General features: G+C 47.3%; 1 protein-coding gene across 1 annotated transcript in view; it reads right to left on the bottom strand.

Annotated features, from left to right (window-relative positions):
* Nucleotides 1-3,761, bottom strand: part of LOC132383115 (proline-rich protein 12-like) — an 89,090-nt gene extending 85,329 nt beyond the window's left edge. The window contains exon 1 of the mRNA XM_059953916.1: nucleotides 3,317-3,761. Coding sequence (XP_059809899.1) covers nucleotides 3,317-3,411 — 95 coding nt within the window. The 5' untranslated portion in view covers nucleotides 3,412-3,761. The remainder of the gene's footprint in view (nucleotides 1-3,316) is intronic.
* Between the last annotated feature and the right edge of the window lie 11,363 nt (nucleotides 3,762-15,124).

The raw sequence follows: 15,124 nt of genomic DNA, 5'->3' as shown, positions 1-15,124 counted from the left end.
GGTCTGTAGTCTAGTGTAGCTTTCTCTGTGTTGTTTTTGTACTGTGTCATGCAACACCATGGTCCTGAAAAACAGTCTTGTTTTTACTATGCACTGTACCAGCAGTTATGGTCGAAATGACAATAACAGTGACTTGACTCTTGTCTCCTGCTTTGGGGGGGGGGGGGGGTGTCCTGAGCTCTAAAATACCCCACTTCCCCCACCTCTCCCATCAAGATGCCCCTCATGGTTTCCTCATTCACCCCCCCACCACCAATAACATGGCATGCTGCAAACATTTATCCTGCAGCTTTACCGCGTCCAGGGCCTCAGGACGTCAAGTGAAGGGTGAACACCGGCTGGATGTTCTCATCAGGCCATGCAGCGTCCGTGGAGGAGGGACTGGAGTTAACGGTTCATCATTAACTCTGTTCTGTCTCCACTGATGACCCAGGCTGGTGATGCTCTGCCAGCGACGGCAGACTGGGGTCTCCGAGAGCGGTCTCCCATTGGGAGAGCATGCCACCCCCGGGGTGCTGTCAACCCCCTGAAGCACCGTCCAGCCACCTGACCTACCATGGGAAGCTGCGGGGCAAAGCTGATAATAGATACCCCGTTCCAAGCTGCCTTGAGGAATGGAGGGGCAAGGAGTGGTGCTGGGGCGAAACTGGCAAGGCTCTCGTTCCTTCCCCTCAACATCCAGGTGCATCGCACTAGCACCAACATCAGACCGCAGAATCATCAAGCCCCAAAGAATAAAAGAGCTTTAGATGCTGGAAATCCGAGATAAAATCAGCTGCTGGAAAAACACAGCAAGTCAGGCAGCCTCTGCAGAGGTAGATAATGTTCCCAGTTGCAGAACAGACCTCCACTCTGAAACATTTAACTCTGTCTCGCCCCACAGACACTGCCTGGCAGAATCCTTCCATCCTTTCCTATTAAACGGGGATAAAATTCTGGACTCTGCAGTGCAAAGGGACCTAGAAGTCCTCGTGTAGGATTCCCTAAAGGTTACCCTGCAGGTTGAGTGGGTGGTGTGGAAGGCAAACGCAATGTTAGCATTCGTCTCGAGAGGGCTAGATATAAAAGCAAGGATGCAATGCTGAGGCTTTTATTGGTCAGACCGCACTTGGGAGTATTCTTGAGTAGCTCTGGGTCCCTTCTCTAGGGAAGAATGTGCCTGTAATGGAGAGGGTCCAGAGGAGTTTATGATAATGACCCTGGGGGTGAAAGCGTTAACATACGAGGAGTGTTTGATGGCTTTGGGCCTGTACTCACTGGAGTTTGGAAGAATTGGGGAGGGGCGTCTCATTGAAACTTATCGAATGTCGAAAGGCCTAGAGTGGATGTTTCCAGTAGTGGGAGAGTCTGGGGGCAGAGGGCACAGCCTGAGAATGCAAGGGCAGAGGAGGAGGAGGAATTTCTTTAGCCACAGGGTGGTGAATCTGTGGAATTCATTGCCACATACATCTGTCAACAGATCTATTTAATGTGGAGGTTGATAAGTTCTTGTGATTAGTAAGGGTGTCAAAGGTTATGGGGAAAAGGCAGGGAAAGGGGGGATCGTAAATCAGCCATGATGGAATGGTGGAGCGGACTCAATGGGGTGAATGGACGAATTCTGCTCCTTTTGAACATCGTCTCTCCTTGCTTCTGTCCAATCCAGCATTGGCAGCGCATCATACCTTTCCTCTCAAACATTTCCTTTAAATAATAGTGCAAAAGCCTTTGAATGAACCATAGCTGTCATGCCTTGCCCAGTAACAACTGTGACCAAGCAATGTATTGGTGAGCTGTGGTCTATTTATGGGCAAAGAACAACATCTCAAAGCAACGGGCAGGCACAAAATTCTGCCAGCCATATCATGGGCACTGCCACTGAGGACAACTTCACAGGCCATGCCTCATTGAGGGCCCTCAACAGCCAGGACGTGCCCTCTTCTCGTTACTGCCACCAGAGACGAGGCACAGGAGCCTGCAGACGGGCACACTGAAATGCTTTAGGGTCAGATTTCTACCCTCAGCCATCAGGCTTCTGAACGGACCATGAACCCTTCAACAGTACCTCACTTTCTGCAAACACAAGATATTCTGCAGATGATGGAAATTCAAAGCAACACACACAAAATGCTGGAGGAACTCAGCAGATTAAGCAGCATTTGTAGAGAGCCGAGAACCTTCATCAGGATTACCCACTCTCTGCAATGCCTATTGTTTTTTTTAATATATATAGATATATATACACACACACACATTTCTTGTTGCAACTTATAGTAATTTTTGATGTCTTGCACTGTACTGCTGCCGCAAAGAAACAACAAATTTCACGACATATATCAGTGATAATAAACCTGATTCCGTCTCTCCCTACAACAGGCCAAAACACCGGAGTGCAGGGTGAGGGGAGAAAAAAATCAACAAAGGAGCCCAAACTAGGATACAGAAATAGTCTAACTACCACCTTTACAAGAGTTATTGGGTTTAGGGTTATCTTTCGTCTGAGCACCAAACTAAATCTGGTACGGTAAACAGGCTGTAGTATTAAATTTTGCAACTTGCCATATTATTTATCGCGTATATTGGGCACCACCCCCCTCGCCAAACTTCACTGGTGAATCTGTAACATAATATTTGAACCCAAATGGCAGGAGAGCGGGAGGAAGGGGGAACGCACTTCCTAAGTCAGACAGATATTGCAAATGAGGCCTAGCTGGATATGTGATGCGGGAAGAGTCTACGTTTTGAAACAAGAGGGGATTTTTTTTTAAATGGGAAGGGGGAAGAGCAGGAGGAAGGCGGGGAGAGTTTTAGGCGCTGCAAATCGTGTTGATTTGCACACAAAACGAATAAGGAAAGGTTAGGGAACCGAAGGGGAGGTACACAGACTCAGGCACAGGGCCTGCAGGTTAATGTTACCAATAACATGCAATTCTTTCTATTCTCTCGCCCCTCTCTCTCCCTTTCATCAGTTTCCAGCCGCTACATTGTATCCTGTATTTGTTGCCATCTCCTTCGCCCCACCGACACAGAAAAACCCTCTCCCCCTCCTCCTCCCACCTCTCTCGGATACATTAAAGGCCCTTTATTCGATTCCTTCTTTTTGTGTGTGTTATATCTAAAACCTACACGCAAACACACACAAAAAACCCTTCCGATAGCTTGTTAACTTTGCAATTCGTTAAATTGTAACCGGCGTCTGCAGACAAACGACTTTGCAATCGACTCCCATTACAGTCCACCCCAAACTCCCAGATTCACCGGTTTCTTTTTATATTCTGGGAAAGGAGGGGGTGAGATTGAGGGAAAGGGGGGGGGGTTGAAGAAAGCTTTTTATTACCTGGCTTTTACTCCTGACGTTGTCCTGTCGTAGCTCCATCCTTGCCCTGTACCCAAAGGATCTCCAAAACTAGATGTGGGATAGTTTCTATCCATTAAATTCACTTTGCGACGAAGGGGGGTTTTCCTCTGTTTAAATTGTTAAGCCCAGGTTTTCTCTCTCTTATCTACAAGCGTCCCTGGATTACACTAAACCACCAGAACTGTTTAATTTAATCTATGAGCATTTGTATGCCTGATCCTTCTTTCTGTCTTCCCCCCCACCCACCTCCGCTCTTGGTTTAAAGGAAAATGCAGTGTGCATATAAATATTTTCTAAAAAAAATCCTTGCAGGGGGACTACGATGCGGCCATATTTCAACCGCTCTCTCTCTCTCTCTCTCTCTCTAGCTCTCTCGCTCTCTCTCTGCCTGCCTGTGATCTCAATACCCAGAATACATTTCAGAGAGGGCGAGGGAGGGAGCAGAGAGAGAGAGAGAGAGAGAGAGAGGGAGAGAGAGGGAGATCAGATGTCTGAGGCAGTCTCCACCAGTGAGAGGGGAACGGGCTTGAAGTGCGCTCCCGGACCAAGCAGCTGCCACAGGGACCCCACGGGGTGGGGTGAGGGGGGGAGCAAAACTCATAGGTACCTTCGTTAAAGGGGAGGGGGAAGACAATGGGAGGTCCTCTTGCAAGGGGGAGGGAGGGAAATGTATTCAGTTCACCAGGGCTTGGGTGAAAAGGAAACTGGACAGTGATACATACCCCCCCCCCCCACACACACACACCTCACCAAACTCACAACAGTAGTCCTGTGCATTTGTTGGCAGGAAACGTTTTCCAAGGGTCAGAGTCCAGGGCTGTGCCAGGGCAGAGTGGGCCCTTGGCAGGGTTGCTCTGGTGTTGCCCCTCATTCAGGGCTGCCCACGTCTCTCGTCTTGGATGTGGTGAAAGATCCACACCGCACTGATTACAGCCCCGGGGTAGGGGCATCTTCGTTGAAGTCCATGGCCAACCCCCGAAGAGTGGTCACTGCTGCGGTCAGGAAACGTGGAGGCGATGGGACCAACCTCACTGCCAGCTGGTGTGGACTCGACGGCCTTATACCGCCAGCATTTAAGAGGAGCGCTGCTGTCATCCATCATCAAGGCCCCCCACCATCTGGGCCATGCTCTCCTCTTGTTACTGCCATTGGGAAGGAGGTACAGGAGCCTTAGGTCCCACACCACCAGGTTCAGGAAGAATTATTACCCTTCAACTGTCAGACTCTTAAACCAGAGAGGATAACCTCAACTCTGAATCCACACACTCACTTTCGAGGGACTCTACAACTCGTGTTCTCAGGATTATTTATTTACACTTTTATTTATTATTTGCGTGATTTGTCCACTTCGGTTCTCGTTCTACTTTGGCACAGTTTTGCACATTCAAGGTTCAAAGTACAGCTATTATCAAAGTGTGTATTCATTGTACAACCTTGAGAATCGTCCCCTAATAGGCATTCACTGTTCTGTTGTGTTTCTTCGAACTCGCTGGGAATGCCCACAAGGAAATGAATCTCAGGATCGTTTATGGGGACATACATGTGCTTCGATAATTTGAGTGTTTGTCAGACAATTTTCACAAATTCTACTGAATTTCTTTATTTTTATGTAAATGCCTGCAAGAAAATAAATCTCAAGTCAGGATATGGTAATGTATACGTTCCTTGTTGACAAAGTTAATCCAAATATTTTTAATGACTAAGAAGTACCGCAATTAATCGATTAAAGATTGACTTTATTTGTCACATGTACATCAAAACATTGAAAAGGACAGTAAAAGGCGGTGTTTGCATCAACGACCAACACAGTCTGAGGTTTTGCCGGGGGCCGACCGCAAACGTCACCATTCTCCTAGCGCTCGTGCAGCAAGACACACAAAATGCTGGAGGAACTCAGCGGGTTCGATGCAGTGGAGAGAATACCGACTGGCTGCATCACAGCCTGGTATGGAAACACCAGTGCCCTTGAACGGAAAAAGCCGACAGAAAGAAGTGGATGCGGCCCAGCCCATCACGAGTAAAGCCCTCCCCACCACTGAGCACATCGACACGGAGCACTGTCATAGGAAAGCAGCCTCCATCATCTGGAACACCAACCATCCAGGCCATGCTCTCTTCTCGCTGCTGTCATCAGGAAGGAGGTACAGGAGCCTCGGGTCCCACACCACCAGGTTCAGGAACAGTTACCACCCCTCAGCCATCAAGCTCTCGAACCAGAAGGGATAACTTCACTCACCCCAACTATGAACTGTTCCCACAACCTACCAGCTCACGTTGGAGGACTCTTTATCTCATGTTCTCAATATTTATTGCTTTTTTTATTATTATTATTTTTTTCTTTGTATTTGCAGTTTCCTGTTTTTGGCACGTTGATTGGTTGTCCATCCTGTTGGGGGTGGGGTTTCATTGATTCTATTGTGTTTCTTGTATTTACTGTGAATGCCCACAAGAAAATGAATTTCAGGGTTGCATATGATAGCACATTTGTACCTTGGTAATAAATTTACTTCGAACTTTGAATAAATGGGGGCAATAAACCGTCGACATTGCAGGCAAAGATGAAGTGTCTTGGCCTGAAACATCAACTGTTTATTCCCCTCTATCGATGCTGCCTGACTTTCTGAGTTCTTCTGGCGCTTTGTGTGTATTGCTCAAGGTTTCCAGCATCTGTGGTGAATTCGGAGGCTGGAGTATAAAATGGGACAGCCCCAAGAAAAATGCTGAAGTGACAATAATGGATTAAAGAATACGTACACAACGCTGGAAGAACTCAGCAGGTCAGGCAGCATCCGTGAGAAAAGAGTAGCCAATGTTTCGGGCGGAGACTCTTCAAAAGGATGAAGGATCGGGGACCATTCCTGATGAAGGGTCTCGGCCCGAAACCTTGGCTACTCTTTTCTCACGGATGCTGCCTGACCTGCTGAGTTCTTCCAGCATTGTGTACGTATTCTCTGATCCACAGCATCTGCAGTTGTATTTTTGAATAATGGATTAAAGATAGCGGTAGAGTTAATGGTCCGAGAACTTGGCCACACCACCAGGAAGGGGACATGAGAGAGGTGGCTGGTTCAGGAGTCTGACACTTACTGCCCTTTACAACACTGGCGTTTAGGGCAGCAATGAAGGTCCTCCATCTCTGTCTGTATAGAAGAATTCTTCATTGCTGTTTCCTTTCCAAAACAATTGTTTTCTGACCAGTCAGGGTGTTAGCCCCGAGCTGAACCCCTGAACCTGGAGGACCGGTGGACCACTTGTAGTCTGGCCTCTTGCCCTTTGACCTGTCTGGCATGGGTGACCCCACCAAGAACCCAAGCACAAGGTCCTGAGTCCAGCCGACACAGCTCCCTGGTTCATTGAGGCACGCAAACCTCCAAACGCGACGACAAGGCTGTGGTCCTCTTGGAGGAGGAGTGGGGAGAAAGCTGTTCCTGACTGTGGCTGTGTGGGCTTTCGTGCCCCTGCAGCTTCTCCCGGGTGTTAGACGTGAGATAAGGAAATGGAAAATGGCTCCTCTAACAGTGAAGCACTCCGTCAAGCGCCGGCCTTGAATTCTGCCCTCTTCTCACAGCTACGGAAGCCTGAAGAGCCACAGTCACCAGCTTCAAGAACAGTTTCTTCAACCATCCAGTTCTCGAACCAACCAGCACACTGACCACTGCAATTTACAAAGCTGTTTATCTAATGCTGTGTGTCCGTGACGCTGCTTCACCTGGACGCACAAGTACTTCAAAGTCAATTTATTATCAAAGTACATGTACATCACCGTATACAACCTTGGGATTCATTTTCTTGTGTGCATACTCAATAAATCTATAGAATAATAACTATAACAGAATCAATGAATGACTGCACCAACCAATTCAACCAGTGTACAAAAGACAACTGCACAAACACAAAAAGACGGAAATAATAATGATAGTAAATAAATAAGCAATAAATATCCAGGACATGAGATGAAGAGTCCTTGAAAGTGAGATCCCAGGAACGCGCTAAGACAGTAGTGTGATATTAACACACAGCAGCCTCTCCGGACTCTGGATTGGGGATTGCCAAGCATTATGTGGATTTTCTGGTGTAGTCTGTTTTGTCATGTTCTTTTGTTGATATCATTCTGGAGGAACGTTGTCTAATTTTTTAACTGCTTTGCATTTGTGGTTTCTAAATGACAATAAACTGAATCTGAATAGGTTGTGGGAACAGCTCAATGATGGGGTGACTGAAGTTACCCCTTTGGTTCAAGAGTCTGATGGTTGAGGGGTAATAGCTGTTTCTGAACCTGGTGGTGTGAATCCTGAGGTTCCTGCACCTTCTTCCTGATGGCACCAACAAGAAGAGAGCATGACCTGGGTGGCAGGGGTCAACGTTTTGGGCCGGAACGCTTTATCAGGACTGGAAAGAAATGGGCAGAATAACATATAATTGGGCGTGTGATCTCTTTACTCTGGTAATACAAGTAAGAAAGAGCCTGTTCTGGAGTAATGCCAGTCATTCTTGTGATCACTGGGCTGTTATGGTTTGTTTCTAGTCCTTCAGCTTCAATTTTTATACAATTCCTATCAGCAGTAATGAAACAAGTTCCGCCTGTCATGATTTTTGAGGGAAGATAATGCCTAGGGAGCAGTGCCAAGAGTCCCAGGGTCTCGGCCTGAAAAGTCAACTGTTAATTCTCCTCCATAGATGCTGCATGACCTCCTGGGTTTGTTAGTTAGTTTGTGTGTGTGTGTGTTTTTGTTTTTTTTTGCTCTGGACTTCCAGCATCTGCAGAATCTCCTGTGTTTACAATAAACTTGTCTGATTTTGATATCAGATCTCTGGAATGGAATTTGAGAAGTGAGAGTGTGACCACCAGCGGCAAAGTATAGACTGTAGTGTTACAGTGGGTACGAGTCTTATAATTTAATTGTTCATTTTTCCATTTTTTATTCAGCTTATTTCACAGATTAAGTTTTAATTTTCTGATATTACCAGTGCACTCTCTCACTGTATTGATTTATGTTTTTATTTACAGACTTTGGTACAACTTAGAGTGACCTATATATCCATTAAGATGTTTTTGTGAAATTATTCTGTATGTCTAACTTACCTCCTCATGATAAGCATACATAGCATCAGGAACGCCAGTGACACGACCACGCAAAAGGCTGTCTGCACACTGGTGGAAACCAGTGTTACCCTAATGTTACCCTTACAGGGCAACTCACTGTACAGCTTAGAGGGATCATTACTCTGTATCTAACCAGTCACATCAAGTTATAGAACTCCACAGCACAGAAACAGTCCGTGGTGAACTACCGATCTGCCTAGTCTCATTGACTTTTTCCTGGACCGCAGCCCTCCATATCTCTCCCATCCATATATCTATCCAAATTTCTCCTAAATGTTAAAATCAAACCTACATCCACTACTTCTGCTGGCAGCTCGAGAAATCCACCCTCATGTTCTCCTCAAATATTTGACCCTTCACCCTTAATTCATGACCTGAGTGGAAAAAGCCTGCTTGCATTTACCCTATCTACACCCCTCCTAAACTTATATTCCTCTATCAAATCTCGCTTCATTCTCCTACACTCCAGGGAGTAAAGTCCTAACCTATTCAAACTTTCCCTACAACCCAGGTCCTCAAGTTCTAGCAACGTCACTCTTATTTTTCTCTGCACTCTTTCAATCTTATTGATATATTCTCTGTAGGTAGGTGACCTTGTCAAATATTCCAAATTAGGCCTCATTAATGTCTTAAACAAATTCAACATAACATTCCAATTTCTGTACTCAATTCTTTGATTTATGAAGGCTAATGTGCCGAAAGCTTTATTTACGACCCTATCTCCCTGTGACAACTACTTTCAAGGAATTATGGACCTGTATTCCCAGATCCCTCTGCCCTACTACATGCCCAACAGCTCACCAAGCAAGTCCTACCCTGGATTGTCCACCCAAAGCAAAACAGCTCACACTTGTCTGCTTTAAATCCAATCCACTATCTTTCAGCCCACTTTTCCTCATGGTCCGGACCCCACAGCAAGCTTTGCTGGGCTTCCTAGTTGTCCATTACACCTCCCAATCTTGGTGTCACCTGCAAATTTGCTGATCCATTTTATCACATTACCATCCAGGTTGTTGATATGCAGATCCGTGCCAATCCCACTAGTCACAGGCCTCCAGTCAGAGAGGCAACCATCTACTCCCACTCTCCGGCTTCTCCCATGAAGCCAATGTCCAATCCAATTTACTACCTCATCTTCAGTGCCAAGTGACTGAACCTTCTCGACCAACTTTCCATGCAGGACCTTATCTAAGTCCATCTAAGCAACATCACTGCCTCGCCTTCATCAGCTTTCCTGGTAACTTCCTCTATAAAATTGGTTAGACATGATTGACCACGCACAACGCCACATTGACTGTCCCTATTCAGTCCACCTCTCTCCAAATATTTATATCTCCAGTCCCTCAGAATACCGTCCAATCACTTTCCCACTGCTGATGTCAGCCTCACCAGCCTGTAATTTCCTGGCTTATTCTTGGAGCCTTTCCTAAACAATGGAACGAGGTTAGTATCCTCCAATTCTCCATCACCTCACCCGTGGCTAATGACGTTTTTAATATCTCTGCTCGGCCCCCTGCTATTTCTGCACTTGCCTCCCCTAGGGTCTGAAGGAACACCTTCTTGGGCCCTGGGGATTTATCTCCTCCAATTTGCCTCAAAGCAGTGAACACCTCCTCCTCTGTAGTCCGGGTAGGGTCCGTGTCCTCGCTGCTGCTTTGCCTCACTACTGTCTGTGTCCGTCTCCCAAGTAAGTACAGATGCAAGAAAAATCCATTTAAGATCTTCCATGCATGGATTACCACTGACTGTCCAGAGAGCTAATTTTGTCCCTTGCAATCCTTTTCCTCTTCATATATCCATGGAAGCCCTGGGGATTCTCCCTCACCTTGTCTGCCAGAGCAACCTCACACCTTCTTTTAACCCTCCAGATTTCCTTCTCAAGTGTTCTCTTGCATTTCTTATACTTCTCAAGCACCTCATTTGTTTCTTTCGGCCTATACCTGCTATGCACTTACTTCTTTACCTTAAACAGGGCCTCAATGTCATAAACTCATAAACTAGGATTCCCTAATTCTATTATCCTTATCTTTTATTTTGACAGACACACGCAAACTCTCAAAAATTCATTGTTTAAAGCCTCACACTTACTGAGTACACCTTTGTCAGAAAACAGCCTGTCCCAATCCACACTTACCAGATCCTTTCTGTTACCATCAGAATTGGCCTCTCTCCAATTTAGAATCTCAACCCGAGGACCAGACCTACCCTTTTCCATAATTACTGGATGCAAAGAGCTCCCTCTCACAAACCTGTCACCTGCCCCATCTAACAGGAGATCTAGTATCATACTCTCTCTTGTCGGGATTAAAAAAACTTTCCTGTACACAGTTCAGTAAATATGCAAAAGGATAGGTCTAGTCCGCGGGTTTAGATTCTGAATTGGACAAAGGCCAATTTTGATGGTATCAGAAAGGATCCGGCAAGTGTGGATTGGGACAGGTTGTTTTCTGGCAAAGGTGTACTTGATAAGTGGGAGGCCTTCAAAAACAAAACTTTGAGAGTACAAATTTTGTATGTTCCTGTCAGAATAAAAGGTAAAGATAACCAGTGTAGGGAACTGATGCTCCATCAATAACTCTCTGAGACGTGAGGCGAGATATCGGCTTTTATTGACTGGAAGAAAGAACAAACAGTAATCGACCACCATGCTACATCCTGGAGACTGAGAGGCAGGGCTCAGGCCTCAATCGTCTTTATACCGGGGTCAGTGGGAGGAGCCACAGGAGCAGTCAGCAGGGGGCGTATCCAGACAGGTATATGTAGTTCACCACACGGGGTCTGTGGGAGGAGTCACAGGAGCAGTCAGCAGGGGGGGCGTGTCCAGACAGGTATATGTAGTTCACCACACGGGGTCTGTGGGAGGAGTCACAGGAGCAGTCAGCAGGGGGGGCGTGTCCAGACAGGTATATGTAGTTCACCACACGGGGTCAGTGGGAGGAGCCACAGGAGCAGTCAGCGGGAGGGGGTGTGTCCAGACAGGTATACGTAGTTCACCACAGGAACCTTGATTTTCAAGCGATATTGAGGCCCTGGCTAACAGAAAAAAAGGAGGTGATCGCAGGCACTTAAGAAAAAAATCAGGAGGGCTAAAAGAAGGCATGAGGTTGCTCTAGCAGACAAGGTGAAGGAGAATGCTAAGGGATTCTACAGATATGTTAAGAGCAAAAGGATTGTAAGGGACAAAATTGGTCCTCTGGAAGACCAGAATGTTAATCCATGTGTGGAGCCAATACAGATGGCGGAGGTCTTAAATTAATTCTTTGCATCTGTATTTACTCAGAAAATGGACACAGAGTCTATAAAAGTGAGGCAAAGCGGTATTGTGGCATCAACTTCATAGACCCTGTAGAGAATACAGAGGAGGAGTGTTTGCTACTGTGAGGTAAATCGGGGTGGATAAATCCCCAGGGCCTAACAAAGTGTTTCCTTGGACCCTACAGGAGGCAAGTGCAGAGATATTTAAATCTTCCCTAGCGACAGGAGAGGTACAAGAGGATTGGAGAATAGCCAATGTTATTCCACTGTTTAAAAAAGGTTCTAAACATAAACCAGGAAATTACAGGCTGGTGAGTTTGGTGAAAGTTATTGGAGGGTATTCTAAATGATCAGATATATAAGCATTTCGATTGGCACGGGCTGATTAAGGGTAGTCAGCATGGCTTTGTGCATGGTCTAACCAATCTTAAAGAATTTTTAGAGGAAATTATCAGGAAAATGGGTGAAGGCAAGGCAGTGGATGTTGTCACCATGGACTTTAGTAAGGCATTTGACAAGGTCCCACATGGGAGGCTGGTCAAGAAGGTTCAGTCGCTTGGCATTCAGGATGAGGGAGTAAATTGGATTAGACATTGGCCTCGTGGGAGAAGCCAGAGAGTGGTAGTAGATGGTTGCCCCTCTGACTGGAGGTCTGTGACTAGTGATGTGTCACAAAGATTGTGATGGGTCCTTCGTTGTTTGTCATCTATATCAATGATCTGGATTATAATGTGGTAAACTGGATCAGCAAATTTGCGGATGTCACAAAGATTAGGAGTGTAGTGAGGAGGACTATCGTGGTTTGCAGAGAGATCTGCATCAGCTGGAAAAATGGGCTGAAAAATGGCAGATGGAATTTAATGCTGTGGTGAACTATATATATCTGTCTGGACACGCGCCCCCCCCCCCCCACTGACTGCTCCTGTGGCTCCTCCCACAGACCCCGGTATAAAAGTGATTGGAGCCTGAGCCCTGGTCTCAGTCTCCAGGATGTAGTGTGGTGGTCAATTGCTGCTTGTTCCTTCTTCCAGCCAATAAAAGCCTATATCTTGCCTCACGTCTCCAAGAGTTATTGATGGTGCATCAATTTTATTGGCTGGAAGTTTTAAAACATGGAAAGCATTTTACGTCTGGAAAATTTAGACTTTGATCCTCAAAACTCAGAAGCAGCTCTTGCCTTTGAACTCTGGCTTGCATGCTTCCAATCGTACTTGGAACAGATTCCAGTGACTGAGCCTGCCACAAAGTACAAAATATTACTATCTAGAGTAAGTCCAAAAGTATTCTCCCTCATCAGAGACCTACTGACCCACACATCCCCAGCACCATGCCGACAGCTGCGCTACTGACACCACTTGCAGCCTCTCCACCCTCAAGGTCCCTCCCCCACCGCTGTTCGCCAACCTAACCCCCAACTGTAAACCTGTGGCAACTAAAAGCAGGAGGTACAGCGCGGGGGACAGGGCCTTCATTCAGTCGGAGGTGCAGCGGCTGCTCAGGGAGGGGATCATTGAGCCAAGCACAAGTCCTTGGAGGGCCCAGGTGGTTGTCGTTCGGACCGGGCAGAAAAATAGGATGGTCGTGGACTATAGCCAGACCATCAATAGGTTCACGCAGCTTGACGCGTAACCCCTACCCTGCATCGCGGATATGGTCAACCAGATAGCTCAGTACAAGGTGTACTCGACAATAGATCTGAAATCCGCTTATCACCAGCTCCCCATCCGCCCAGAGGACCGCCCCTACACTGCCTTTGAGGCGGGGGGGCAGGCTCTATCACTACCTGCGCGTCCCCTTTGGTGTCACAAATGGTGTCCCTGTCTTCCAGAGGGAAATGGATCAGATGGTGGACCAGTGCCAACTGAAGGCCACATTTCCCTATCTGGAGAATATCACCATCTGCAGTCACGACTGGTCAGATCACAACGCCAACCTCCAAAGATTTTTCCAAGTGGCCAAAGCCCTGAACCTTACTTATAACAGGGACAAGTGCGTGTTCGAAATCACCCGACTCGCTATCCTTGGGTATGTCATGGAGAACAGGGTCATTGGCCCTGATCCCGACTGTATGCGCCCCCTGTTAGAACTCCCTCTTCCCACCACCCTCAGATGGTGCCTGGGCTTCTTTTCCTATTACACCCAATGGGTCCCCCATTACGCAGACAAGGCCCGCCCCCGGTCAAGTCTACCACATTTCCTCTCTGCCGAGGCCTGCACAGCCTTCAGCCGCATTAAAGGGGACATTGCCAAAGCAATGATGCATGCGGTGGACGAGACCATTCCCTTCCAAGTAGAGAGTGACGCTTCCGACCGCGCTGGCTGCTACCCTCAATCAGGCAGGCAGGCCAGTAGCATTCTTTTCTTGTACCCTTCAAGGCCCTGAAATTCGGCACTCCGCGGTGGAGAAAGAAGCCCAGGCTATAGTGGAAGTTATTAGGCACTGGAGGCACTATCTCACCAGCAAAAGGTTCACCTTGCTGACCGACCAGCACTCAGTTGCATTCATGTTCAGCAACCAACAGAGGGGCAAAATCAAAACTGATAAAATTTTGCAGTGGAGAATAGAATTCTCCACCTACAACTATGATATCCTGTACCGGCCTGGGAGGCTCAATGAGCCCTCTGATGCCCTGTCCTGGGGAGCGCGTGCCAGCGCACAGCTCGACTAGCTATACGCCCTTCATGCACATCTTTGCCATCCAGGGGTCACCCGATTTTACCATTTTGTGAAAGCCTGGAACCTGCCGTACTCCCTGGAGGACATCAGGATGATGACCAGGGACTGCCAAGTCTGCGCTGAGTGCGAACCACACTTCTACCGTCCTGAAAAGGCGCAATTTATCAAGGCCACCCGCCCCTTTGAGCGACTGAGTGTTGACTTTAAGGGTCCCTCCACCAACCGCAATGTCTACTTTCTCAACATTATCGACGAGTACTCGCGGTTCCCCTTTGCCATCCCCTGCCCCGACACCACTACCACGTCCGTCATAAAAGCCCTTTGCCAGCTCTTCACTCTGTTCGGATATCCCTGATATATCCACAGTGATAGAGGGCCCTCCTTTATGAGTGATGAGCTGCGCCAGTACCTGCTGGCTAGGGGCATTGCTACTAGTAGGACCACAAGCTATAATCCCCGGGGAAATGGACAGGTGGAGAGGGAGAATGCCACAGTGTGGAAGGTCACACTTTTAGCCCTTAAGTCAAAAGGGTTGCCGGTCTCTCGATGGCAGGAGGTCCTCCCCGAGGCACTCCACTCTATCCGCTCCCTGTTATGTACGTCCACCAATGCCACCCCTCATGAGTGCCTATTCTCTTTTCCCAGGAAGTCTGCCACTGGGACCACCCTACCAGCTTGGCTGACATCCCCAGGGCCAGTGCTGCTTCGGAAACATGTGAGGAGTAATAAATACTCCCCGCTGGTAGAGAGG

The sequence above is a fragment of the Hypanus sabinus genome, chromosome 29 (assembly GCF_030144855.1).
Source record: "Hypanus sabinus isolate sHypSab1 chromosome 29, sHypSab1.hap1, whole genome shotgun sequence".
In the NCBI taxonomy this organism is placed as follows: domain Eukaryota; kingdom Metazoa; phylum Chordata; class Chondrichthyes; order Myliobatiformes; family Dasyatidae; genus Hypanus; species Hypanus sabinus.
Note: the sequence above shows the minus strand (reverse complement) of the source record. Positions and strands in the feature narration are given on the sequence as shown.